The 26,059-nt window shown below is 35.1% G+C and overlaps 1 protein-coding gene across 5 annotated transcripts in view; it reads left to right on the top strand.

Annotated features, from left to right (window-relative positions):
• LOC123524527 (neurexin-1-like) overlaps positions 1 to 26,059 on the top strand; it is a 201,554-nt gene that overhangs the window by 167,789 nt on the left and 7,706 nt on the right. For all 5 annotated transcript variants that reach the window (XM_053539344.1, XM_053539332.1, XM_053539342.1 and 2 more), the window contains 6 exons: positions 8,821 to 8,940; positions 9,773 to 9,954; positions 12,840 to 13,008; positions 22,563 to 22,664; positions 24,296 to 24,392; positions 24,766 to 24,841. In XM_053539344.1, the coding sequence (XP_053395319.1) occupies positions 8,821 to 8,940; positions 9,773 to 9,954; positions 12,840 to 13,008; positions 22,563 to 22,664; positions 24,296 to 24,392; positions 24,766 to 24,841 (746 nt within the window). The remainder of the gene's footprint in view (positions 1 to 8,820; positions 8,941 to 9,772; positions 9,955 to 12,839; positions 13,009 to 22,562; positions 22,665 to 24,295; positions 24,393 to 24,765; positions 24,842 to 26,059) is intronic.

Raw genomic sequence — 26,059 nt, 5'->3', positions numbered from 1 at the left:
CGTCCGTCCGCAGCCATTTCTCAGTAACTACTTGGTAGAATTTCATGAAACTTGAAATAAACATGAACCAACATACTGCGATGATGCCCGTCAAGTTTTTTTTTTGATTGGTCAATTTCCCTCAGAGTTATTGCCCTTGATTTAATAAAAAATGTCCGTCTGCAGCCATTTCTCAGTAACTAACAGGTAGAATTTCATCAAATTTGAAATAGACATGAACCAAGATACTGCGCTGATGCCCGTCAAGTTTTTTTTTTGATAGGTCAATTTCCCTCAGAGTTATTGCCCTTGATTTAATGAAAAATGTCCGTCTGCAGCCATTTCTCAGTAACTAGCAGGTAGAATTTCATCAAACTTGAAACAGACATGAACCAAGATACTGCGACGATGCCCTTCAATTTTTTTTTTGATTGGTCAATTTTCCATATAGTTATTGCCCTTTAGTTGTTTAAAAATCCACAGATCTGTACATAACAAACCAACCAATTGGAAGAATTTCATTAAACTTCTTTCATTCTTTTCCATGAACATTTATTATAAACATGTGATGTTGTGTACCTACACCTGGTCACCCCCTTACCTTGGTCCCCCCCCCCCCCCCCCCCCCCCCCCCCCCCCCCCCCGAATTTTTTTTTTTTCATTTTTCGTTTTCTATCAATATTTATAATCAACATGTAAACTGTTGTATCCTCACCCCCCACCCCCGACCCCACCCAAACAAACCATTCATTTTCTTTTAATTTGATTTTGACTAATGAAATTATTTGCTTCTTGGTAACATTCTTAACTTTTTGCTGGATATATTTTTTTGCCGTTCCTCAACTCTGACCCTTTCGGCGGGGGATTCCAATTCATCAAATTTGCTTGTTTAACTCAGTTTCTTGCTCATTTCATGTCTTTCGGTTGGCTTTTAGTACCCTGCAGGAGTTACCTAGCTCTTGCATTTCATTTTCCGTTCTATACTGCAGTCTACCATTGAAATAGTATCCAAATCTGCCTTGGCTGCGCAAAGTTTTCAATTTATTACGCTGCCTTACTGTCAGATCGTCACCTACACATATTTCCATTTTACGAAGTTCATCTCGACCCTTATATATTTCGAATTTATCATCATCATCTCTGAATTGGACTATTATTATAGGAGCTTTGTCTTGGGACTCTTCACCCACTTTTCTAACATGTTTTATATCGTCTGCAGCCCAATCTCCATCCGGGCATGCTATCTTTAATACTTTGTTTACCACTTCTTTCATAAAGTGACTTTTGGGTGTCGTCAACTCCAAGTTCTAAACCGAAAATGGGCATGCTATCTGATCTACTTTTCGAATCAAGTTTGTCTATATCATCGTCTAGTCTATTAATTATATCAATTCTGTCATCAATTTTTCCGTTCATGTATTCAATATCAGCCTGCATATTTGATTTTATCTCATGTAAGATGTCAATATCGTATTCTACTTTTTGCACTTTCTCACCCAATACATTTTGTGTTCTTTGAATGTCTTTTATACTCCTTTTCACTTCCATATTATCTTGCTTCAAAAGTATAATGTCAGACTTTACTTCTGAAACATCAGCTTTAACTTGCCTAATTTCATTAAGCAACTTATTTTCTGAATCTTTAATTGCCTTTATAATATCGTTGTTGTTGGTTGGACCCAGGTTTCTTTCTACATCTGCAGCGAGCATGAGTAGACTTTCTACGAGTTTACCCCAAACAGTTTTGGTTTCAACAGTCATGTTTGTAGATGACATAGGTCCTTTAATTTTGCATATAGCATTCAATGGGCTAACAGCTAGCGAACATACGTCTTCACCCAAGAAGGTACTAACATCATAAGTACAGCAGAATTCTGTTGTATATTTGCATGCTATGATCATTGGTATAATCACCAAAAATGAAGCAATTGTGCGAAAGTGTATGTCCGATGATTTCGTGTACGCATTATAAATTCCGGTTTTTTGCTCTGTTTTTATTTACACAATCTCTTCTATGTGTTCCACTGCTAAAAAGTCCAATTCTGCATCTGTATATTTCAATTTCAATGCCCATTTTGTGAGATTTTATGTAGATAATAACAGGCAGTGAGTTAAGTGTCCCTTTACGCTTCCATAATTTTAAAATTTGGTCATTACCCTGCCAGGTATTGCACTCTGCATTCATACAGGTATTCCATTGTGTTATATTGTTCAACAACAATAGAAGGTATGAAAGTCAATGATGCATTACTAATACAGGTAAAAGTTTATCTCTTAAACAACAATGTTTTATCAATAATATCTTCAAAATTATAAACTCACTTTTATCCTCCTTTTCGAGAAATAAAGTTTAGATATTTAAAAATCCCATGATATAAATTTCATTTCACAGTTCATGTCCAAACTTTATTTATTTGAAGTTTTTTCAGAGCAAAATGTCAACAAACTAAGATGGTGCACATTATATCAATCCAAAAAACTTGCTTGAGATTGTGTTTTTAAAATTAATTCAGAGTCATAATACACTTAAGTTTTGACACTTACTGTCTGGTTTTCAGAGGATTTTTTTATGTATAATATTCTTTTGTGGCCATGTAAAAACATCCGGTTTTCAGAATTCAGAGTTTCTGGTATTCAGAGTACTTTTTTGATTGAACTTATAAGAGAAAAACTTGGGACTTTGAAAATCGTCCAGTTTTCAGAGGATTCTGGTATTAGGAGTGCCCGGTTTTTACTGTACTTCATTCTAATGTTAAAATGTTGTAAATAATTGTCACAATACTGAACCATAGGATGAAAAAAAAAAAACATATATGCATCAAAAATGTTTCCAACATGTGTCCAAGACATCTCCTCTACATAACTGGCTGGATCACATGGACTTTCAGCAGATGTTGCTGGCAAATCTTTTTCTGGAATTTTCTCCAAATTTGCCTCAGCCATGTGTCCAGTAGAAAAACGTCGCGAAGTAAATAGTATGTTTTGCTTTGTTGTTTCTGCATTTGTAGAAATTGGATGTTTGGTGTCATTCTGAGTTAAGTCCATGCTAGAAATAGTTTTTTTTCTGTTTCTTAAGCAGGAAAGTGACAAGAGGTTGATAATTTTCTGTGTATGACTTGGAACAGGTTTCTTGCCCTGATTTGTGTGTATCTGTAGAGATATGATTGTACACAGGAGGATTGTTGCACTGTATATCCCCTTACAGAAGAAAAAGGCCTGCTGCGTACTCTTGCTGTGTACATACAGCGTATATGATGCGTACATGATGTGTACTGAAATCAAGGGCTTTAAATAGTACGCAGGATATACACCGCACATACACCGATAGTACGTTTGTAGTACACTTTTGACATGCAAATGAGCTCTAACGCGTACTACTTGCTGCGTACATGCTGTGGACTACATAGTACACAGGATGTACGCTGGTGGAATTTAGTATGCGGGAAATAGTACACAGCATGTACGCGGCACATACACTTTTCACATGCAAATGAGCCTGCGGTGTACTACCCCTGCGGCGTACATGCTGTGTACTCTTGCGGCGTACATGCTGTGTACTCCTGCGGCGTACATGTGGTGTACTCCTGGCCCGAGTCCTGCGGCGTACATGCTGTGTACTCCTGCTGCATACATGCTGTGTACTCTTGTGGCGAAACTGCTGTGATAATGTAAATTCCTTACCCCACCAACTTTCGTATGCAAATGCTGATCATTTGGACAGAAAAAAAACAGAAAAAAGATAAGTGACATGCATCAATAAGTATTTACCCTTACCAAAATAATGTAGATTGATGTTATCAAATAAATTAGTATGCTTTTCTTCATCCACTTTTCAATGAAATAAATCAATTTTTGTAGCATGTAATTTGGTAAACATTTGAAGAAAATGGCGTAACTGCATCAAGGGGAAACAACTTTAATGCAACTAAATATAAGTGTTATGATTTATTATAGACGATGTGTGCGTAGTATGTATTTATTTTGATTAAAATCCATCTGAGAACAATCTAGGACTGGAATTATATAAGCATTTGTACACTTTTACGTCCGTAAAAAGTAGCGCACCAAAAAATTTTGGATTGATTTTTTCCAATGGGGCGAGCGCAATTAGCCAAAAAAGTTCTGAAAATATATGAGCGGCAAATCCGTTGAACAACTTTTTAATTTGGTGAGGCCTTAATGAGTTAACATAATGAACATTAAAGCCTTTATAAAACATGATAGAATGGTGTTTTGCTTAAGAGTATTCAGATAACAGTGAGAGCTATTAATTCTTCTCATTCGGGCGCTGTTGAGGCATTATCTTGGTGATTATTTCATGTATTACAAAATGTAATGCAACGAAGTTCAAAAAAGGCTTTTCAATTATCCAAGTTAGAAAGCTCCAGGATTAATTCAAAATGAAAAAGAATATATTTTTACACTGCATGCAAGGTGCAGCTCAGAAATCACCAAGATGTAAGCTTCACAAATGAACATTGCAAATAGTTTGGCAAATTTTCATTGTTCAGAATACCGGTAATCTGAACTATTCTATGCTATTAAGATAAAAGTTACTCGGAAATCAAGTTCTTGCTTCCAAAAAAAAAAAAAAAAATGTACAAATCCTTCCTGCATGAAGTGTACTTCAGACTTTTACCTAAAAAAATTCAAAGTATAAACACCAAAAGAAAATTAACAAGTCCCTCCCGCGTATATGAAGTTTACTTCAGACTTTAACTTATAAAAAAAAAACTAAGTATAAATGCCAAAAGAAATTGTACAAGTCTTTCCCGCGTATATGAAGTGTACTGCACAAATTTCAAAGTATCTGCGGTGTACATGCAGTGTACTATTTTCTTGTACAAGTCCCTCCTGCGTACATGCAGTGTACTCCTTAAATTTTCAGAGTCTGTGCTGCGTACTTGAAGTGTACTAGTGACCTCCTGCATACATGCTGTGTACTCGTCGAAATAGTACGCGGCATGTACGCGCCATGCGGTGTATGTAAAATGTACTCCTCTGGCGTACTACTGTGTTCGCGGCATATACACAGCAAATACGCAGCATGTACGCCACAGAGGCTTGCTTCTGTAAGGGTCAGCATAATAAACACTTGAAACATTAGGTTTGCAACTGGCATTGAACCCTTTGGCATGTTGTCCGTCAATATTCCCATGTACACAGTAAAAGCAAGAAAAGTTGTTATTGAATATGAAGTTCGCTCTCCAGAATCAGGAGGTAGAAAAAACACCCAAGAATTTAATACTCCTAGCAAGTGAATTGGAATTTTCATAGTCATTAATCCATACATACTGCGACATTTCAAGGGTATCTGTATGTCGAATTCCCCCCTTGCAGCATATGAAAGAATTTCCGAGATATCCCATTCGTTATTTGCTGGTATATCATAAATAACAGATGTGGTTTTAACAAGTTTCATTTGACTGGGTGTATATCCTGTTGGAACAGTTTTTAAGATACATGTTTGACGGTCATTAGGGTAATTCTGGACATCAACCGGGCAAACTGACGTTAGTAAGTCTGTACTTCTCATTACAGCATTTCCATTAAATTTTATAGAAACTTTGGATGCAGCGTTTCCTGGTTGACTCAGTGTATTCAAAGATGTCCTCATGAATAGGTCTGGATGCCAAATGTCGTTTTTGGGTAAAATAATTTCAGTAATGTTTCCATAATCTTGCGGTTTCCATTGAAGTCTTTCTTCAAACCATAACATGCTAAATGTACCTAGAAGTACAATTTCTCCGGAAACATCATTAAATGATCGCACCATTTCCAGACTAAAATTCATATGTACATTTATTGCATCATGTTGCTCGTAGATAGGTCGCAATCTCTTGTCGTAATTTTCCATGAGGTCCTGTAGCAGTGTCATCGTGTGATTCAGTGTTGACACTTCACCAGTTGTTAAAGTCGTAAGTGAGCATGTTATCAAAAGTGTTACCAGCACAGATTTCTCCATAATGTCTGCAAATACATGTATACAAAATGATCAATAGCATGAAACATTTTAACAGCTTTTGATGTAGTATACCTTTATACAGTACAGTAACACAGGAGTTATTCCACTGTATGTCTACCTCCCTGGAAACACAGACGTGGTTATTATAGGACATAAAATTTTATTTGTTTAAATGTGACATTGAAATTTCATTCTTTCTTATGAAAGTGCAAAATGTGATAGTTGCTCAAGATAATATTGCTTCTGGTTTTCACTAGTGAAAAATATTTTGATTTGACATAATTATGTAAGAATTAAATTATTTTTTTATTTCCCGTACTTTTCAATGATTTTATCCAACTTTACCCATATGAAGTACTATACCAGTGAAGAATGTATTTTATATATTTAACTAGGTGTTTGCACTCTGAAAATATCTAAAATATTTTCCCTGAGAAAGTTTACTGTTATATATCAGTAATTCACTAAAAACATAATAAACAGTAGTCGACATTGAAATAAATTACACTTATTTAAATTAGTATTATAAAGGTATTATTAGTATCTGTTACAAAATATGAAAACAAACTATTTTTTGTAGAACTTAATGAGAAATGAAGAATCAAGTAAAACTCACCATGAAATCTTTTCAGGTTCCTGAAAAAAGGAGAAATATTCTAATTCATTTAACAGCTTTAAAGGAATTTTCTACATCAACGTAGTGTACTGTTGATTTTCAGAGGCCCTGGGATGAATATTTGAGCCACACCATAGTATCTGCGCAGTCTAGTCAGGATCCATGCTGTTCGCTAACAGTTTCTCTAATTGCAATAGGCTTTGAAAGTGAACAGCATGGATACAGTTTAAACTAACAGCATGGATTCTGACCAGACTACGCGGATGTGCAGGCTGGTCTGGATCCATGCTGGTCGCAAACGCAATATGTTGGTTTTCTCATGGCGCGGCTCATTTCTTTATTGGGATTCATTGTTTTGAAATAAGCTTTTAGTTGTGTGGGAAATATATAGAGGATATTACATGAGTGTCTTTTCATATTGAATTTATTAAACGAGTTGAATAAAATAATAAAATGCGAGGCTCTGCCGAGCATTTTATCAATTTTATTCAACTCGTTTAATAAATTCAGTGTGGAAAGTCACAAATGTAATATTCTTTTTATCACATGCTAGCCTTTCCTGTCGAAACATCAAAAATCCTACTTTCTTTTACTATAATTATAAACAAGTCAATTTGACCAACGTCTCATATACTATAAATGACGTCGACGTCAAAACTTTATTACACTAGTGTATTATCACTTTTATTTAATGGCTTTATTACACTCCTGCGACGTCAAACATGTGATAAAAATGTATATACTATAGACGAAAAAGATGGCAGTAACTTTTGTTTCCTAATACAAATTATAAAAAAAACATAATACACTGAACAAATTGTACATCCTTACATGACTTTCCAAGAATCAGTTTGAAATCGTTAACTTTGTTCTTTGTGTTGACTTCCCAGGAAGCAGTTTGAAACATTGGTACTGTTTGTTCTTGATTTTGCCACATTTGGTGACTTTCAAGGAATCAGTTTGAACTTCTCTCTGTTCTTGGTCGTATGTCCATATTTTACTTTACAAGAAGCAGTTTGAAACCATCTGTTCACTGTTGTGCCTCCTTTGTTGAATTCCATGGAAGCATTTTGAAACTCTTTCAGTTCATGGTTGTACATCCCTCTTTGACTTCACAGGAAGCAGCTATCTGCACTTGCTTGTGCCTCCATAGTTGACTACCGATGAAGCTTTGAAATCCTCTCAGTTCTTGGTTATACCTACTTTTATGACTTCCCAGGAAGCAGTTTGAAACCCTCTCATTTCTTGGTTGTGCTGCCTTTGTTGACTTCCCAGAAAGCAATTTGAAACCCTCTCAGTTCTTGGTTGTGCCTCCTTTGTTGACTTCCCAGGAAGCAGTTTGAAACCCTCTCAGTTCTTGGTTGTACCTGTTTTGTTAACTTCCCAGAAAGCAGTTTGAAAAAAAACAACAGGGTAGGTAGAATATTATTTTGATCCAAGCACCAGAAAAGAAAAATGTGTTGTAAAGACTTGCCAAGGGAACAGTGTCAATCTTAATGTGATTTTTTAATATTTAGCTTAAATTTTCACTTTTTCATAAAAAAAAATATAAGGCAAATATACATTTTATGAAATTCAAATAAAATGAAGTGTATTGTAGTCAGTTAATCAGGATACAGCATTTCTGTTGTGCTGATAGTTACATTGCAGGAGACCACTGCAGAACCTCATTGTGTCCAGAGATGGTCATTAAACTGATTTCTAAATTATTTAAAGAATTCCATAGATTTGCTCAGTTATAAACAATGGAAAATTCACCTTATTGATGTCATTTTGTTGTTACTGGCAATAAATTTTGATCTGCCTTTTGTTTCTAGCAATATCACAGATTTTATTTCAAAATAAGTCAGAATTGTGTAGACATCTGGGGATAGACGTGACAATGAGAAAAGAATAAATGTATCAGTTGCAATTCCACAATTCCCACATGTAATTATTTACACCTAGTATATGATGTATATTCTACAAAGTTTATGATATATTGCAAGCCAGGAAAGCATGTAACACTTTTACTTACAGAGAAAATTATTCTATTTTATACACAAAAATTCCCACTCTTAGTATAATAAGAGAGATAAAAATGTCTACAGTTCTGTGGAACTAGTTGGTATTAGTAAGAAAACATTCTGATGCGGTCAAGATTACATGTATATTTTCTTGCAGTGTGTTATATTACCATTTTTAGCTGTCTTTAAGTATAGGATAGCTTATATGAATAACTCTGTGCTATATTGCATTGTGTGTTACCTTATAATTTCAGGATCTGAGTTGACTTGCCTGGCAACGTCATGTTACAATGGAGGTAGGTGTGAACAGCAGTGGAACTCGTTCAAGTGTAACTGTGATATGACGTCTTTTACTGGATCACACTGTGCAGATGGTAGGTATTCATATAGCCAAATATAAAATAATTACTCAATATAATGTAATTTAGTACTGAACTCATAATCCAGAGACTTGGACCTCCGTGACTTAGTGAATGAAATTGCTGACTATTTGCTCATTCCTTACCATTGTGGGTTCCATCTTCTTGCTCAAGGTTGTGATATTTTTCCAAATGAGGAAGGTATTAAATTGGTATTAAATTGACTGTGCAAGGTCAGTGGATCTATCCAGGTGTCTACTTTTGCCTGGTATAATACCCTAAGAAACACCTGGGTCATTTTTTGCCCTATTATGCTGAGATTTAAAACCCAACAAACATGCCATAACGATTAAAGTGATATACAGGTGGAATAGTGGATGAAAAATTAAGTCCTGGTTTTTATAGTGATGCTATTTCTCAAGTCGTATTGACAAGCTTAGCCTCAACAGATTATTTCTTACTTTGACTTCATGTGTGCTCAGTTTTCATGACTTTGCTAACCTGACCTAGCTATGCAAGATAAGGATAATACCTGAAAGTTGCTATAAAATACCATTTCCACTTCCTTTTAGACTTTACTTACTTTTACCACAGACAAAGTAAGATAACTGTTAAAAACAGTTGAACTCGGATTTCTGATTTGACCATTTATCACATGTTTTTGCAACTTCAAATTTAATCAGATAGCATGATAAAAGGAAGATGTGATTTGATAAAACAATATTTTCTGTTTCCTTACTTTTCCTGAGTAAAATGATAAAATAATGATTGACTTTAAACAATCATTTGCCATTAAAAATTTACTATACTATTATACATTATTTTAATAATCGGGAAATATTTGCAGAGAGTGTGACATATCAGTTTGGCCTTGGTAAAGGGCTGGTTGTGTTTGAGTATCCAGAGGATGCACGTCCGAGCACCAAGACAGACTATCTCGCCCTTGGGATCACCACCATACAGACAAGTCAGGCAAAAATCCTTAGGGTAGACAGTGCTGATACAGATGACTATATAGAAGTAGAACTGGTATGTATTTCCATCTGTACACAGAGTAACTGTATGTGTCACTATCTCTACAAACAGTTATTGTATGTGTCACAATCTCTACAAACATGCTGTATGTGTCACCATTGCTACACACAATTACTGTGTGTGTGTCACACTATCTAAACACACAGTTACTTTGTGTGTCACTATCTCTGCACACAGTAACTGTGTCATCATCTGTACACAATTACTGTATTGTGTTTCCATCTTTACACGATTACTGTATGTGTTCTACACAATAACTGTATGTGTCACTATCTTCACACACAATAACTGTTTATGCCACCATCTTTACACACAGTAACTAAATCTACACACAAATACTGTATGGGTACCTTTATCTTCATAGAATATTTCCACTGTGTGGAACATGCAAATTTATGATTTTGCTGAATATAAATACACAAGAACTGTTTCTGGCTTAGACTTAGAGATACCTCAATTGGTTCATTACAGAGATTTTTATATACCCTGAAATCCCGAAAATAAGCCGGTCTTGAAAATAAGCCACCATTTCACTACAGGCAAAAAGGGTTCATAAATAAGCCGCACTCAAAAATAAGCCGTCTAGTTTTTTTTTTGTATCAGTAATAATATCAATGACTTCGTTAGTACACCATATGAGATAGCAAAAGTTACCAACGTGTACATAGCAGATTTATTTCCACACGTGATAGCAATAAAACATACTTTGGAATAAAAACACCTAAAACAATGTAAGTTGTGCTGATATTTAAAACCATGGACAAATTAAAACTTTAAAAGCAAAAAAAAAATAAATAAAAAAAAAAAAACCTGTCTCAAATACTTCTTGTCACGTCACTAATTCTACTAATTAAAGTGACCAGTCTTTATAACACAATGCAGTGTTTATCACCTATTGTGTAAGTTATTCATACCCGTTGGCCGATTAAATCATAGGTGTATTTGTTTGTTAGGTCAGATAAAAATATTTAATGGGTAATTATCTGTTAGCATTGGATACTTTTCATTAAGAAATTGTAATAAATTGTAACAAAACCGGTATGTCAGAAGTATAAGTATTTATCGACGTCGATGTTTTGACTAAAAAGCAAACTATATGAAATCCATATCTTCAGTCTTTCGGTACTCAAAAATACGCTGGTTTTTAAACCGTTACTGAATATATGTACTCAAAAGTTAGCCGGACTCAAAAATAAGCCGGTCTCGATAATAAGCCACCGAATCCTTACGAAATCCTTACAAAAATTTAAAATAAGCCACAGCTTATTTTCGGGATTTCAGGGTATTTCAATATTATGTTAACTTCTTAATTTGCATGTTCCTATCACTGTGAAAATCATATTATATCAGCTATGTTGGATGCAAATTTATGACCTGGCAAGTGTGTTAATTTTCCTAAGGTTAAAGATCAAGACTAGTGTGAACAATCTTAACCTCTAATGTTTAGAGAAATTGCCAAATTTGGAATAAACAAGAGTTTTTTGAAACTGCTCTCACAATAGATTATATTTTACTTAAGAAATAATATATCTCATTTTGTGATTTTTCACTGAATGAAATCACTGTTGGAGTTCAGATGCGAAGGAATTATATCACGCGGGCACATCTGAACGCAAAACAAGATTTTATTTAAGAGCAAATCACAAAATGAGATATATTATTTCAATTCTAACACATTAACAAGGATTTTAAAATGCATCCTTGACGACATCCATTAAATATTTGCCTGTTTTCTGTAGGTTTCTTTTCCAGCATGCCGCTACGCGGTTTGATGCTATGAAATAATAATTGTGATGTCAGTAAAATGAATTGTATAATGACACAAAATTTTCAGCCTTCTTTGTTTATAGGAAAATGAATCGGGTCATGTTAGAATTGAGGATAGCATAAAATAGTTTGGCAGTGAAAATGTCTGGCCAAATCAGACGTTAATAATAATTGAAATGATTTTGTCATAAATATCCATTTGCAATAAAAGAATTAATTTCACATTGGGAATAATATATATTTAAAGTGTCTGGGAACAAATTGATCAAAATGGCCAACTCCAAGAGAACATTGGGATCTCTTGATCTTGATGATGAATACTGGGAGAATTGGGCTAGATATTTAGGAAATTGCAGAATAATTTATTGCCCATGTTACTGTTGCATATATAGATAAGAACTGCTTTCTGCAAATCTCAGAAGTTTATACAAAAGGAAGCAAAAAGTTCTAGACATCTGCTTTATGTGTCAACTTCAGATATGATATTTCACTAAAAGAGTAACTTGAAAATTCATTTTTTTTTATGAATATATAAACAGTATTATCTCCAGAAATATACCCTTTGAAAATAGAAAAACACTGTTATTACTATGATGTGTTTATTCACTGACAGTACAGAGACTTCTGCTCTGAAGTGGTTAATTCACTAAGAATTACATGGAATGAAAAAGAAAATCTCTGTCTATGCAGAGAGTTGCGAGCTTCTTGGACATTTAACTGATACCAGACTGCAAAATGAAGTGATTTGAAATATACCCAGTCAACAGTAAACAGTGGAGGAGATACACGGTAGATTTTTGGCTTGCTTAAACTATATACATAACCACAGTCTTGGGTTGTTGCAGTCCAATGTCAAAATCCACTACCCTGCATAAAGATAATGAAAGCTGGAGGGCATTGAACTATACAGGTACCAGGAATTAGTTGCAAAAAAAGGATCAGTTATCTTTAATACTTTATTACCACTGTTTATTGAAAATAAATTCTCTGTTGTAGCTGTCTGTAAAGCATAGGCAGCAAACCTGCAAGGACTGTCTAAATATGTATCTCTTATTGTCATTTTTTCTGAGTACATATTTTCCATAAGAAAAGAATATTGTTTTGTTTTTTAGGTAAATGGAAATATATTTATGGTGTACAATATGGGTCAAGAAAACATTCCAGTTGTCACGTTACAACAGAAGGTGAATGATGGGAAATACCACGTTATCCGCTTCCATAGGTCCGGAACTGACGCCGTTCTTGAAGTAGACTGGGAGAGACAGGACAAAAACCCAGTTGGTTTGTATATTTCCATTTTATCACAATTCTATGACAGTTATTACACCTACAAACTTACAGTCAGGCATGAGTGTACATTATGAGTACATAATAGAGCACTGTAGAAGACACTCTGTACCTCTGTCTGTCTGTCCGTCTGTCTGTTCATTACATATTGTCTAGTCTTGAACTTTATGGTCAGTATGTCAGTTTGATGTTCGAGTACTGTAAAATCCTGAAATATGTGCATTTCAGTTTCCAATAAAATATTTTCTTTTTAATAATATTTTTTGTTGTATACTCAAAGCCTTGTTATATTAGGGCAGCACTATTTTAACACTAGACTGAAAATCAGAGATATCTGACTTATTCGCACAGTTTTGATTAAGCAAGGTGCCAATGTATATTTCTAACATTTATGCAAATCAGATCTGCAAGTTGTACAGAAACCAGTTAAAGTCAGTGGAATTTAAAATGGAAAATATGTATCAATTTTATTGTCTGCAGGCAGCGATGAGAGCGAGAACCTATCAAGTTGAGATGTGTTCTCATACATATTGATTTGAGTTATAATCTTTTCGCAATATCAGCTCATATTATACATTTAAATGTCCTTGAAAGAAAAGGTTGCAACAGAAAAATCTTACTTTTTTGAAAAGTGAAAAGATCTGTTTATTTTGTTTTACGGATTACTCACCCAAACTGTTTCTAGCTATTTTGTTGATCTCACAGCTAATGCTTTTCACTAATGATAGTACTGACTGTCATCTAGTTATCAACCTTAATTTATTTCAGCTATTAAACATCTGATTTTTACAATCATTATAAAGAACTCATTAGTATTTTATAAAAATTACCAGTTCTTGTGAAGTTTCTTAGCATTTGCTATTTGTCAGTTAAAATGTTCATAGAATAGTGCAGTTATGAATTAGCTTAGTAGTTGCTAGTGCTAACTGCACTGAAATTAGTGCAGTGCCAATGTAACATGGCATACAGTATGTTTTACTGACTTACACTTGGTGAGCACCATGCTCCTATATAATATACCGCTTCTGTTCATGGTAAAAACAGCATAATTTCCCTTTCTGTCAGCCACAGATAAGCACTTATTTACAGGATTTTACAGTAGGATGACTTTTAAAGCTAGAAGGCAGACATAAAAGTAATATTTAATATGACTGTCACAGCTCAATTAGAATAAATACATCATTGTATTGTTATGTTTTTGTTTATGACATTAAAAGTATAAACTGGAAAATGAATTGACATTTAAGCAAAGAACACGGCTACTCTTTTTGAATTTCATGTTAGCCATTTTTGATCATTCATTATTCATCCTAGATTAACCACTTGACTGATATATTGCAATTATAGTAGAAATGATCAGCAAGTACAATTATAACATGATATATTTCATGCATTCTAATAATTTCTCTTTGATCTTTCCTGCCACCATAAACCGAGGAAATGTCAAACTTATGAAACAGTTGTGTGAATTACTCTAACATTGTACATCTCATGAGTTCTGGTTGTAGAAATTTAATTGCACATTATGATTGCAGACAGACTTTTTTCTGTCTGTATCAAGGATTCCAATTTACTAATAGCCTTTTATGTCCCCGGACATATAGCGATTGAACTGTTCTTTGTCCGTCCATCCAGCTGTCCGGACTAACCAGATTGCCTACAGCCAACATAATGACCCAAATTTTTTCATACTCACACTTAACAATCCTTATGGCAAGATCTACAAACTTCATCCATTAATATGAACCAGATTGCCTACAGCCCACATTAATGACCCAATTTAAATTTTAATCACACGCAACAATGCTTGTGGCAAGACGTACAAACTGGCCTATATATGAATAACTTTGACCTTCATCTGTGTTCATGAGCTGTCATCCAACAAACCAGGTCACCTACAGCCCACATTAATGACTCGATTTAGTTCATGCTCACACTTAACAATCTTTGTAGCAAGGCCTTCAAACTCACATATATTTAAATGAACTTGACCCTCATTTGACCTTTACCTTCAAACTTAGGACCTTAATAAACAACATATTTGGTCCTACAGCCCGAGTAAAAGACCTAATTTAGTTTATACTCACACTCAACAAGCCTTGTGGCAAGACCTAGAAACTGACCTGTATATAGATGACCTTAAACCTCATATGATCTTCACCTTTAAAAATAAAACCTAAAAAAACAATATCTTTGGCCATACATCCAGGGGCATGATTTGGGGTTTTTAAAAGGCAGCTCCTTGACATACAACAGTTCTTCAGTTGAAGCCTTCCCTCTCTGGTCTGTATTTTCAATGTACAGATTTAAATTATATATACAGTATAGTTTATATTAGATAAAATTTAAAGGTTTTTCTTTAGATAAGAGTTCATTGGACTTTTCTGAATTGTTAGTCATTTTTATTTGCTAAACAGTGTCATGTAATTACATTTTCTATTGTTATATTAATGATATTGTTAATTTGATTTTCAATATATATGTATTACTTATTTGAATTCATATGAGATCTATTGACCCTGAAGGCTCTATATGTTAGAGGTCAAATCATTTGATCACAAAGTTCAGATCATATGAAATATGTCCCTCTAACCAGAACTTGCCCATGTAAAGAATACATCGTTTCCAAACAGTTAATAGAACATTTTACTTTTCCAAAAATACAATTTGTAATTTCAGAAAAGTGTGCATGCAGCAATAAATTAATTTAAACAGTGTGACTGAAAGAGCAAAAAACCTTAGAAAAACAGACAAATCCTGATTAAAAAATTCATTTTGGTTTGAAATGCATAGTTGTGTTTAAAGTAGGCATGAATGCCTCTGGCCCTCACACTTCAAGCACACCCATTTATTTCATACCGAAATGAAATCTACTAAAACTAGATTATTGATGTAATATTGCTAAGTGATATGTTACTAGACATGGTCATGAAATGCATTATAAGAAAGAAATGGTTGTATTTTAGTGTTGGATGGTACAATAGCAATTCATTTATTTTCCAAAAGATTCTGTTAATATAGAATTTTTGATGGGTGACTTGCAATTTTGTTAAAATGTATGATATTTTTATAATGTTATAAGGCATTTTCTCTGCTTTATAAAAACAATTACCCATTTTTGTTAATACAATGAGATTTTTCATGCAGTAGTTATTAAAGACACCAGTCGAAGTGACATAACAGTTTTCATAGAAGAGACTTTAATGAATAGATAGATAATAGCTACAACTGACATTTCTCAATGTAATCTTGCTTAGTAATTTCGATGTAAATGAGTTGTGAAACCAAAATTTGTAGTCCTGTTTGGCGCCATATAACCTGTACTGTGTTGGTGCACCGTAAAACCCAAATAAATAATAAATAGTAATCAATCAACCGTTTTTGAAAGACAGCTGTTGTGTTGTTATCCCCCGCCGATGAAATCGGGAGGGGGGTATTGAAATGGCGTTGTCCGTCCGTCAGTCTGTCCGTCAGTCCGTCCGTCCGTCCGTCCGCAGCCATTTCTCAGTAACTACTTGGTAGAATTTCATGAAACTTGAAATAAACATGAACCAACATACTGCGATGATGCCCGTCAAGTTTTTTTTTTGATTGGTCAATTTCCCTCAGAGTTATTGCCCTTGATTTAATAAAAAATGTCTGTCTGCAGCTATTTCTCTAATTAACAGGTAGAATTTCATCAAATTTGAAATAGACATGAACCAAGATACTGCGCTGATGCCCGTCAAGTTTTTTTTTTGATAGGTCAATTTCCCTCAGAGTTATTGCCCTTGATTTAATGAAAAATGTCCGTCTGCAGCCATTTCTCAGTAACTAGCAGGTAGAATTTCATCAAACTTGAAATAGACATGAACCAAGATACTGCGACGATGCCCTTCAAGTTTTTTTTCGATTGGTCAATTTTCCATTTAGTTATTGCCCTTTAATTGTTTAAAAATCCACAGATCTGTACATAACAAACCAACCAATTGGAAGAATTTCATTAAACTTCTTCCATTCTTTTCCATGCACATTTATTATAAACATGTGATGTTGTGTACCTACACCTGGTCACCACCTTACATTGGTCACCCCCTTCCCCCCCCCCCCCCCCCCCCCCCCCATTTTTTTTTTTTTTTTTTTTTTTTTTCTTTTTTCGTTTTCTACCAATATTTATAATCAACATGTAAACTGTTGTATCCTCCCCCCCCCCCCCCCCACCCCACCCCCAAATAAACCATTCATTTTCTTTTAATTTGATTTGACTAATGAAATTATTTGCTTCTTGGTAACATTCTTAACCTTTTGCAGGATATATTTTTTTGCCGTTCCTCAACTCTGACCCTTTCGGCGGGGGATTCCAATTCATCGAATTTGCTTGTTTCTGTTAGGTTTGAAAATGGTATATGAAACTTGATAGCTGGAGTATATAGTAGTTCAGGTCACAAATATCTTGCTTGTTAAGGTAGTTCTGCACATTTGATAAACCAGAAGTGACGGCGTAATGTCATTTATCTGGATAATAGATAGAATAAAGCCTGGATTCGGGATACAGAAATGAAAATCATTTTATGATCAGTTATTGTAGACTTTGTGCTAATTTATAGGAATATTGCCTGTGGTCTGTGAATGACCAATCTTGTTTTAGCAGAATTGGGTTGATCACAGTGATTTTGAAGCTGAAAATATTTTCTTACAAATAACGGGAAAGTATCGTCCTTCAGGTCAGTAAATGACCCTACCCCCAAAGTGACATTATGTGAAAGGTCAAGGTCAAAGTGACATTAAATTCAATCAATAACTGCTAGGCTTGCAGTCTACAGAATTTAAAGTTTCATGTGATGGTTCCTGTTTTCAGTAGATGGACAATGGTTGTTGTTATGGGGGTCAGTAGGTAAAATATCAATGTCACAGTGACCTTTAAGCTAAAAATGGTTGTTATCAATAACAGAGAACTGTTTGGCGTATCACTTTCAAATTTCATAGAATGATTCAATGTTGCTAGTAAATGTGTTTTTGGGTTGTTATGCCAAAGGTCAAGGTCACAATGGCATTGAGGCTGAAAATAGTTTTCAGCATCTTTTACTTCTATCAAGACAGATTCAAACAGTTGCTAAGTTAAAAAATCTTGGCATTTTATGTATTTTTTGAAAGAGAAATATTTAAACATTGTATTTATTGTTAATGATTTCTTATTGTCAGAGTTAGAAAGAGAGCAGTTTCATGCTGGATTTGCTTCCTTACCAGAACAAATGCAAATAGTTTTTGTAATATCAAACATTGAGAAAATGCACTTTTTGTTGGCATATTGTTACTGTGTTAGCATTTAGCATTTCTGTTATTGTTTCAAACAAAATGTTACAGATACATAACTTATTGTTAAACTAGTTACAGAATGATGTAAATTTTTCGCTGTCATGTAAAGTGTGTTAACCAATTTGCTGTTACATATTACTCAGACACAATGTGTTAGCATGAACAAAACTAGAGGGGGAGAATCCAAATAGTCTCATTATTCTTCGATATTTAATTTATATGTTATTTTTGCCTTTGGGAGTTCAAATAATCAACAGTGTACTAAAACAAAGAGATTGTATTCCTGCAAACCATTATGATTATGTTAGTGTTTGTTGATCTCTACACTGAGTTTTGTCTGTTTGGAGAATAAATGAAACAAATTTGCAAGACATTGAATATATCTCTGTAGCCTGCTGGACACTGGAACAGTGTGGTCTGCCGGGACATACTGGCACTGAGTTTGATGTCTACACAACTCTGTATCAAAATGGGACTAATATATTAAGCCGGATACCAGCACTGCATTCATCTGGATAGTGTTAGAAATAAAATTGATATGGTTTATGACACTAGATTTAGTTACTGTCTTCTGTTGTCATTCCATTACTACATGATCGCTTTAGGAACTGTGATGTAACTTGGCATAAATGTTCACTTTTTAAAGAGCATAGAAAACAGAAAATCTCTACACATTGACTTCTATCTTTTAAGTCAAAAAAGGCATACTAAGTTTTCATCATAGTTTGTTTATTCATTGAGATACTTTGACAGTGTTCCAATTTCTCACTCAGACAGTTGATGAGTACAGGAAGAGTGATCTGGAATATTCAAGTGTTATAACATCTCCCCATTTATGGGCAAATATATTGGTTTTGTGTTGTTTGTCAGTCTGTTCTGTCAACCTTTTGTCCATCCATTTGTTACAATAGTTTGTCCAGACTACTTCTCTATAAGATATTCATAGAATAAGTGACAAGTCAATATACTGTCACTGTGCTGGTCAACTCAGACTATTGCAAAATTATGCGCTCTTGTTTTTGCAAGGATACTCATGTAATATTTTGATGCAGTATAAGTCATGTATATATACTACACCAAACTTCTCCAAAAATAGAACTGTATCTTTAGCATTGTACTACTCAACAGCTTAATGTTTGTCTTTCTTCCAACACATGTCTTTGTGTTGTGACCAGATATTGCATATCCATTCATAGAGTATAGGGAGGCATACATTTTTGTCAAAAGCAGTCTCTAGTGTTTCAGATATAAGTGTTTAAGATAGAATGTCTTTTCCTGGCAAAGTAGACATTTTTAGCTCACCAGAGCACTAAATGTTCAAATTGAGCTATTGTGATCACTCAGTGTCTGTTGTCTATGGAACATCTGTCTGTTGTCTATGGAACATCTGTCTGTTCATATTTTCATTAAGGAACATCTCATCTAAAGCCAGCTTTTGGAAGTTGATGATATTTGACATGGATCCTCCTTGAATAGTCCTCTTTCAAAGCTATGCAAAAGGTCTTGCTCTGCTCATACAGGGGTTGCTAGAACCGAAAGTAGAAAGCTAAACAGATCTCTTCCTAAAGTACTGGTCTGTTTTGAAATTATTTTGAAGGAATGTTCCTTGGCTGGCTCTTTTCACTTATCAAAAACAAACATGGATGCCTGTGGCTTGATAATTTACCCTTCCCTTTATATATAATGTGGAAGCTTTAAAAATCTTCTGCTCAGAAACCATTGGCTGAATTTCAAAATGATTGCACAGAACTGTTCTTGGTGACCCACAGAACTGTTCTTGGTGACCACATACTTAAAGTTTTGAAGCCATCTTGATCCAGCAGAAAAGATGGCCCATGATACAGGTCTAGTTTTCTTTATATTACTGTACTGAAAACATGGAAAATCTCCTCTGTATCAGCATTCCCATTATCAGTGAAAGTGAGTGATAATTCTTGATGATTCTGTATAAATACAATATTGTTCAGCTGCTTTCTTAATTCACATAAAAAACATGGCCACCAGGGGAATGGGTCATTTTTTCTCTATATGTATTTGTGGAATTTAGATCTTCTTGTGTACTGATTAGATTCCATTGCATTTTGTTTCTGCTGGTGTGTTTTTTTGGATAAACCTCTATATAAAACTATATAAACTCTGTCAAAGGTCAAGGACACAGGGGCCTGAACATTGAAAACCATTTCCGATCAATAACTAGAGAACCACTTGACCCAGAATGTTGAAACTTCATAGGATGATTGGCCATGAAGAGTAGATGACCCCTATTGATTTTGGGGTCACTCCGTCAAAGGTCAAGGTCACAGGGGCCTGAACATTGAAAACCATTTCCGATCTATAACTAGAGAATAAAAATGACCCAGAATGTTGAAACTTCATAGGATGATTGATCATGAAGAGTAGATGACCCCTATTGATTTTGGGGTCACTCCGTCAAAGGTCAAGGTCACAGGGGCCTGAACATGAAAAACAATTTCCGATCAATAGCTAGAGAACCACTTGACACAGAATGTTGAAACTTAATAGGATGATTGGTCATGCAGAGCAGATGACCCCTAACGATTTTGGGGTCACTCTGTGAAAGGTCAAGGTCACAGGGGCCTGAACATTGCAAACCATTTCCGGTCAGTAACCTGAGAACCACTTGACCCAGAATGATGAAACTTCATAGGATGATTAGTCATGCAGAGTAGATGACCCCTAACGATTTTAGGGTCACTCTGATAAAGGTCAAGGCCACAGAGGCCTGAACATGGAAAACCATTTCCAATCAATAACTTGAGAACCTCTCGACCCAGAATGTTGAAACTTCATAGGATGGTTGTTCATGCAGAGTAAATGACCCCTATTGTTTTTGGGGTCACTCCGTTAAAGGTCAAGGTCACAGAGGTCTGAACATTGATAACCAGTTCCGATCAATAACTTGAGAACCACTTGACCCAGAATGTTGAAACTTCATAGGATGATTGAACATGCAGAGTAGATGACCCCTATTGATTTTGGGTTCAGTCTATTAAAGGTCAAGGTCACAGTGGCCTGTTCATGTAAAATCATTTTTTGGAATTAACTTGAGAACCACTTTACCTACAATGTTGAAACTTAATAGGATGATTGGACATGCAGAGTAGATGACCCCTATTTTTTTTGAGGTCACGTGATCAAAGGTCAAGGTCACAGGAGCCTGAACAGTGACTTGAGAACCACTAGGCCAAGACTGTTGAAATTTAGCGGGATGACTGGACATGCCAAGTAGATGATCCCTATTGCAGCCAACCATCAGTGTCTCTTTGACTTTCGCTCCTGACCCCTATTGACTTCTTGCCTATAGGACTTTGCATTGGGGGAGACATGCGCTTTTTTACAAAAGCATTTTCTAGTTTATATATGTATGGTGGACAACTTGCAAACTTTCATGTCTGAAACCACATGTTTTATTTTAAAATAATTCAATAATTAATCCTTGTTTCCTAGGTTGATAATGCTATTTTAATTTTTTAATAAATCCTGATTACCATGACATGAAACTGCCATGATACCTCTTTAATTAAGCCATGAAACTTGGGTGAGCAATTACAGGCCATCATGGTTCTCTTGTTAAAAGATAGTTGTTAACTTTGTTATATTGTTTCTATGTAATTTTTAATGCTTACCAGAAACCTTACTGAAGTTCTATCCTGGCATAGATCCCACAGGTAATATAATACCTGATATATTATGTGTTCATTGCACAGTTCAAAAATAATAATGTCTTCTGTAATCAGAGTGTTTATTTCTTGTGTTTATTTCATTCACAATGAGATTTGCTGTTTCATACGTGTACAAGTTAAAAAAGTAAGTTGCATGCCAATTTTTTTTTTTTGAAGTCAGTTAAGATTGATAAATCACATGAAAATATACAAAACAATGTAAGCTTGTGTCAGAAAACAATAGGATTTGTTCGTGTACAGAACAATTTGGTAAATTATTTTTCATCAGCATTTTTCGTAAGTTTGTAAGAATTATCAATGAGATGAATAAGGATCAAACTTATACAAAAGAAATTATGGGAAATATATTTTCTGGTGTATGCTGTATCTCATCACAAGCACAGGGAATAAAACACATGTATCATTTTACACTTGTACATTGTAACATGTCACAAATTTGATATACATAAAGTTATGTTTCTAAGTAAGATGTGCCAGTAACTGCATTCCTATTAACTGATGATTCTTTACACGTCACCATCCCCTCAAGGAGAAGCTGTATATTTTCAGGACAGAAGATGAGTGTGTTTAACAGTCAAGCTCGAATAATGATTGGCGGAAGGAAGATCAGTCAAGGGGACATCACACATGCATTCCAAGGAACTGTTTCTGGTAAGTATAAAATAATGAGTTACTATAGAAACTTGTGGGTCATGGTGATGTCACACTTGCATTCCAGAGAACTGTTTCTGGTAAATATAGAATGGTGAATTACTATAGAAACTTGTGTGTCTAGATGACATCACACTTGCATTCCGGGGAACTGTTCCTAGTTAGTATAAAATGACGAGTTACTATAGAAACTTGTGGGTCAAGGTGACATCACTCTTGCATTCCGAGGAACTATTTCTGGTTAGTATAAAATGACAAGTTACTATAGAAACTTGTGGGTCTAGGTGACATCACACTTGCATTCCGAGGAACTATTTCTGGTTAGTATAAAATGACAAGTTACTATAGGAACTTGTGGATCAAGGTGACATCACAGTTGCATTCTGGGAAGTATAAAATGACAAGTTACTATAGAAACTTGTGGGTCAAGGTGACATCACTCTTGCATTCCGGGAAGTATAAAATGATGAGTTACTATAGAAACTTGTGGGTCAAGGTGACATCACACTTGCATTTCGGGAAGTATAAAATGATGAGCTACTATAGAAACTAGTGGCTCAAGGTGACATCACACTTGCATTTCGGGAAGTATTAAATGATGAGCTACTATAGAAACTAGTGGCTCAAGGTGACATCACTCTTGCATTTCGGGAAGTATTAAATGATGAGCTACTATAGAAACTAGTGGCTCAAGGTGACATCACACTTGCATTTCAGGAAGTATTAAATGATGAGCTACTATAGAAACTGATGGGTCAAGGTGATATCACACTTGCATCCCAGGGAACTGTTTCTGGTAGATATGAAATTTTGTAGTTTCTGTGGTAACTAGGTGCACTTACACATGTTGCTGTGACCGGTATAAGTAGGTCAAGGTGACATTACAAACGGTTGCTAGAAAGTGTAGAATTACCCAGTTCCAGTACTGACCAACAAAAGGAAGTTCAGTTTGTATGACAAAACACATATTGTCCAGCAGAAATATTTGTGAATACTGATCAGTTTCTGTAGTAACAAGACATATTTGTAATTGTTGTCATACTAAAAAAGTAAACTAAAGCTGTAGCAATTAAACTCAGATATATTCCTTATATTCGGTTTCTGATGATAGGGGTAGTAAAGGGATGCAGCCAGCCTAGTAAAGGAAAATGTGTGTGCCATGATGGAACTTCATTGCATAAAAAAGTGATGGAGGAACATAAATGAGCCGCGCCATGAGAAAACCAACATAGTGGGTATGCGACCAGCAAGGATCCAGACCAGCCTGCGCATCCGCGCAGTCTGGTCACGATCCATGCTGTTCGCTCTCAAAACCTATTGGAATTGGAGAAACTGTTAGCGAACAGCATGGATCCTGACCAGACTGCGCGGATGCGCAGGCTGGTCTGGATCCTTGCTGGTCGCATACCCACTATGTTGGTTTTCTCATGGCATGGCTCAAATAAATTATGATACAATGTATTAACAGTGGATTGTAATATACATAAATGCATAGGTGTAAGTTAGGTATAACGATATCTTTATGTTAACTTTGCATCTGTTGCATTTAATGAAATTGGGATAATAGAATGGTTTTTGACATTACATATAAATGTACAATAACAGTATAACAGTACCTCTATGTTTTGTAGGTGTTGTATTTAATGGAATGAGGATACTTGATCTTCTGAAAGAGGGAGACCCGAGAGTTTCAGCTGAAGGAAATGTCTCACTTGTAAACCCCTCTATGTAAGTATTCTTCTAAGATGACTTTTTGTTAATCATCTATCGAAAACAATTTACATTCAACTATATCGTATTATTATATCTTTACATTTTAGGGGCAAACAGGGCTGTCTTGGCTGTTGGTTAATGTCTTTGATCAGTTGAAATCTGGCATGTTGAGTTTTTGTATCTTGGTGTAACACATTAAATTGTATAAATTATGTTGATGTGACTAAAACCCAACAAAACAAGCAAATTAGATATGAAAAATTCATCATGTTGTATCAAAACTAGAAAGTTTTAGAATAATTTGATTTCCTTTTTAAACCTAAACAGATTTATGTAAAAGAAGTGAGATATAGCAATAACTTAATAGTGTTGTTAACTAACATTGCAGATCCATCCCACCACCAGTTCCTGTAAAAACTCCTTCAGCCACAGACAAGGGAGTACAGTCTACACAAGGCTTTAAGGTAGGTAACTTTAAGTCTACTCAAAGCTTAAAAGTAGGTAACTTTGTATCTGCACAAGGTTTTAAGATTGGTAATTTTTTAATCTGCACAAGATTCAAAAGTAGGTAACTCTCGAGTCTGCACAAGGTTTAAAGGTAGGTAACTCTTGAGTTTGCACAAGGTTTAAAGGTAGGTAACTCTTGAGCCTGCACAAGGTTTAAAGGTAGGTAACTATTGAGTTTGCACAAGGTTTAAAGGTAGGTAACTCTTGAGTCAGCACAAGGTTTAAAGGTAGGTAACTCTTGAGTCTGTACAAGGTTTAAAGGTAGGTAACTTTTGAGTTTGCAAGTATTGCAGATTGTATCATCAGGGTATAGAACGTGTTAGTGTGGCCTCTGTGGCTGTGTGATAAAGGTTGCTAACTTCCAATCACTTGCCTCTCATTGCTGTTGGTTCAAACCCTCACTTTAGTTGTACAATTCTTTTATGTGAGGAAGCTATGCAGCTGGTTTGTGGAAAGTTGATGGTTCTACCTCTGTGCCCGCCCGCCCCTGAAATAATGCTCGGAGGGGCACCTAGTGTCGTCACCATGTAAAGCTGAAAAGCTGCCATATGACTTGTAATCATGTCAATCCATTGACAATATCAATAAAAAATTTTTAAAAAGACTCAAATGGCTGTTAGGGACACATCCAGTACATTTTGCATTATTTCTTTCAAGTACATGATACACAAGTTGTTTATTCCGTTTGCTTTGTATGCGTAGCTCTACAGATAAAAATACATCAATACAACTTGTAAATGAACATTTAAGTGACAACAGTGTACACTCTGCTTTGTAAAGTACTGAGTAATATTTCACTTCATTATCAAAGTACTGAAAGTAATTCTTTCAGTAATTAAGAACACAAGCATGAACCTGGATAGAGAACAGGAGTATTTGCCTCAGAGGTGCACAGGTTCGTCATACTTCTAGGAATGTATCCTTCGTGTCAAATTTATGAAAACAAAGCATTATTCTTGATTTTTATGCCTGTGGTGCCAACCACAAGGGAGGTGTATGCTGTTTGAATTGTCTGTCTCTTTTGTACTCTACTCGTCATACAGATCTATATCTTGAATAAAATCTGGTATTCATCATAAATGGTATACATCATAATTAGATGTGTATGATTATTATTTTTTAAGTTATGCCCTTTCCTTGGACTGAGCTGTTCTACTATTATGTGTACCATGTGT

This window comes from Mercenaria mercenaria, chromosome 1, assembly GCF_021730395.1.
Source record: "Mercenaria mercenaria strain notata chromosome 1, MADL_Memer_1, whole genome shotgun sequence".
Lineage (NCBI taxonomy): Eukaryota > Metazoa > Mollusca > Bivalvia > Venerida > Veneridae > Mercenaria > Mercenaria mercenaria.
This window is presented reverse-complemented; position numbering and strand designations above follow the sequence as displayed.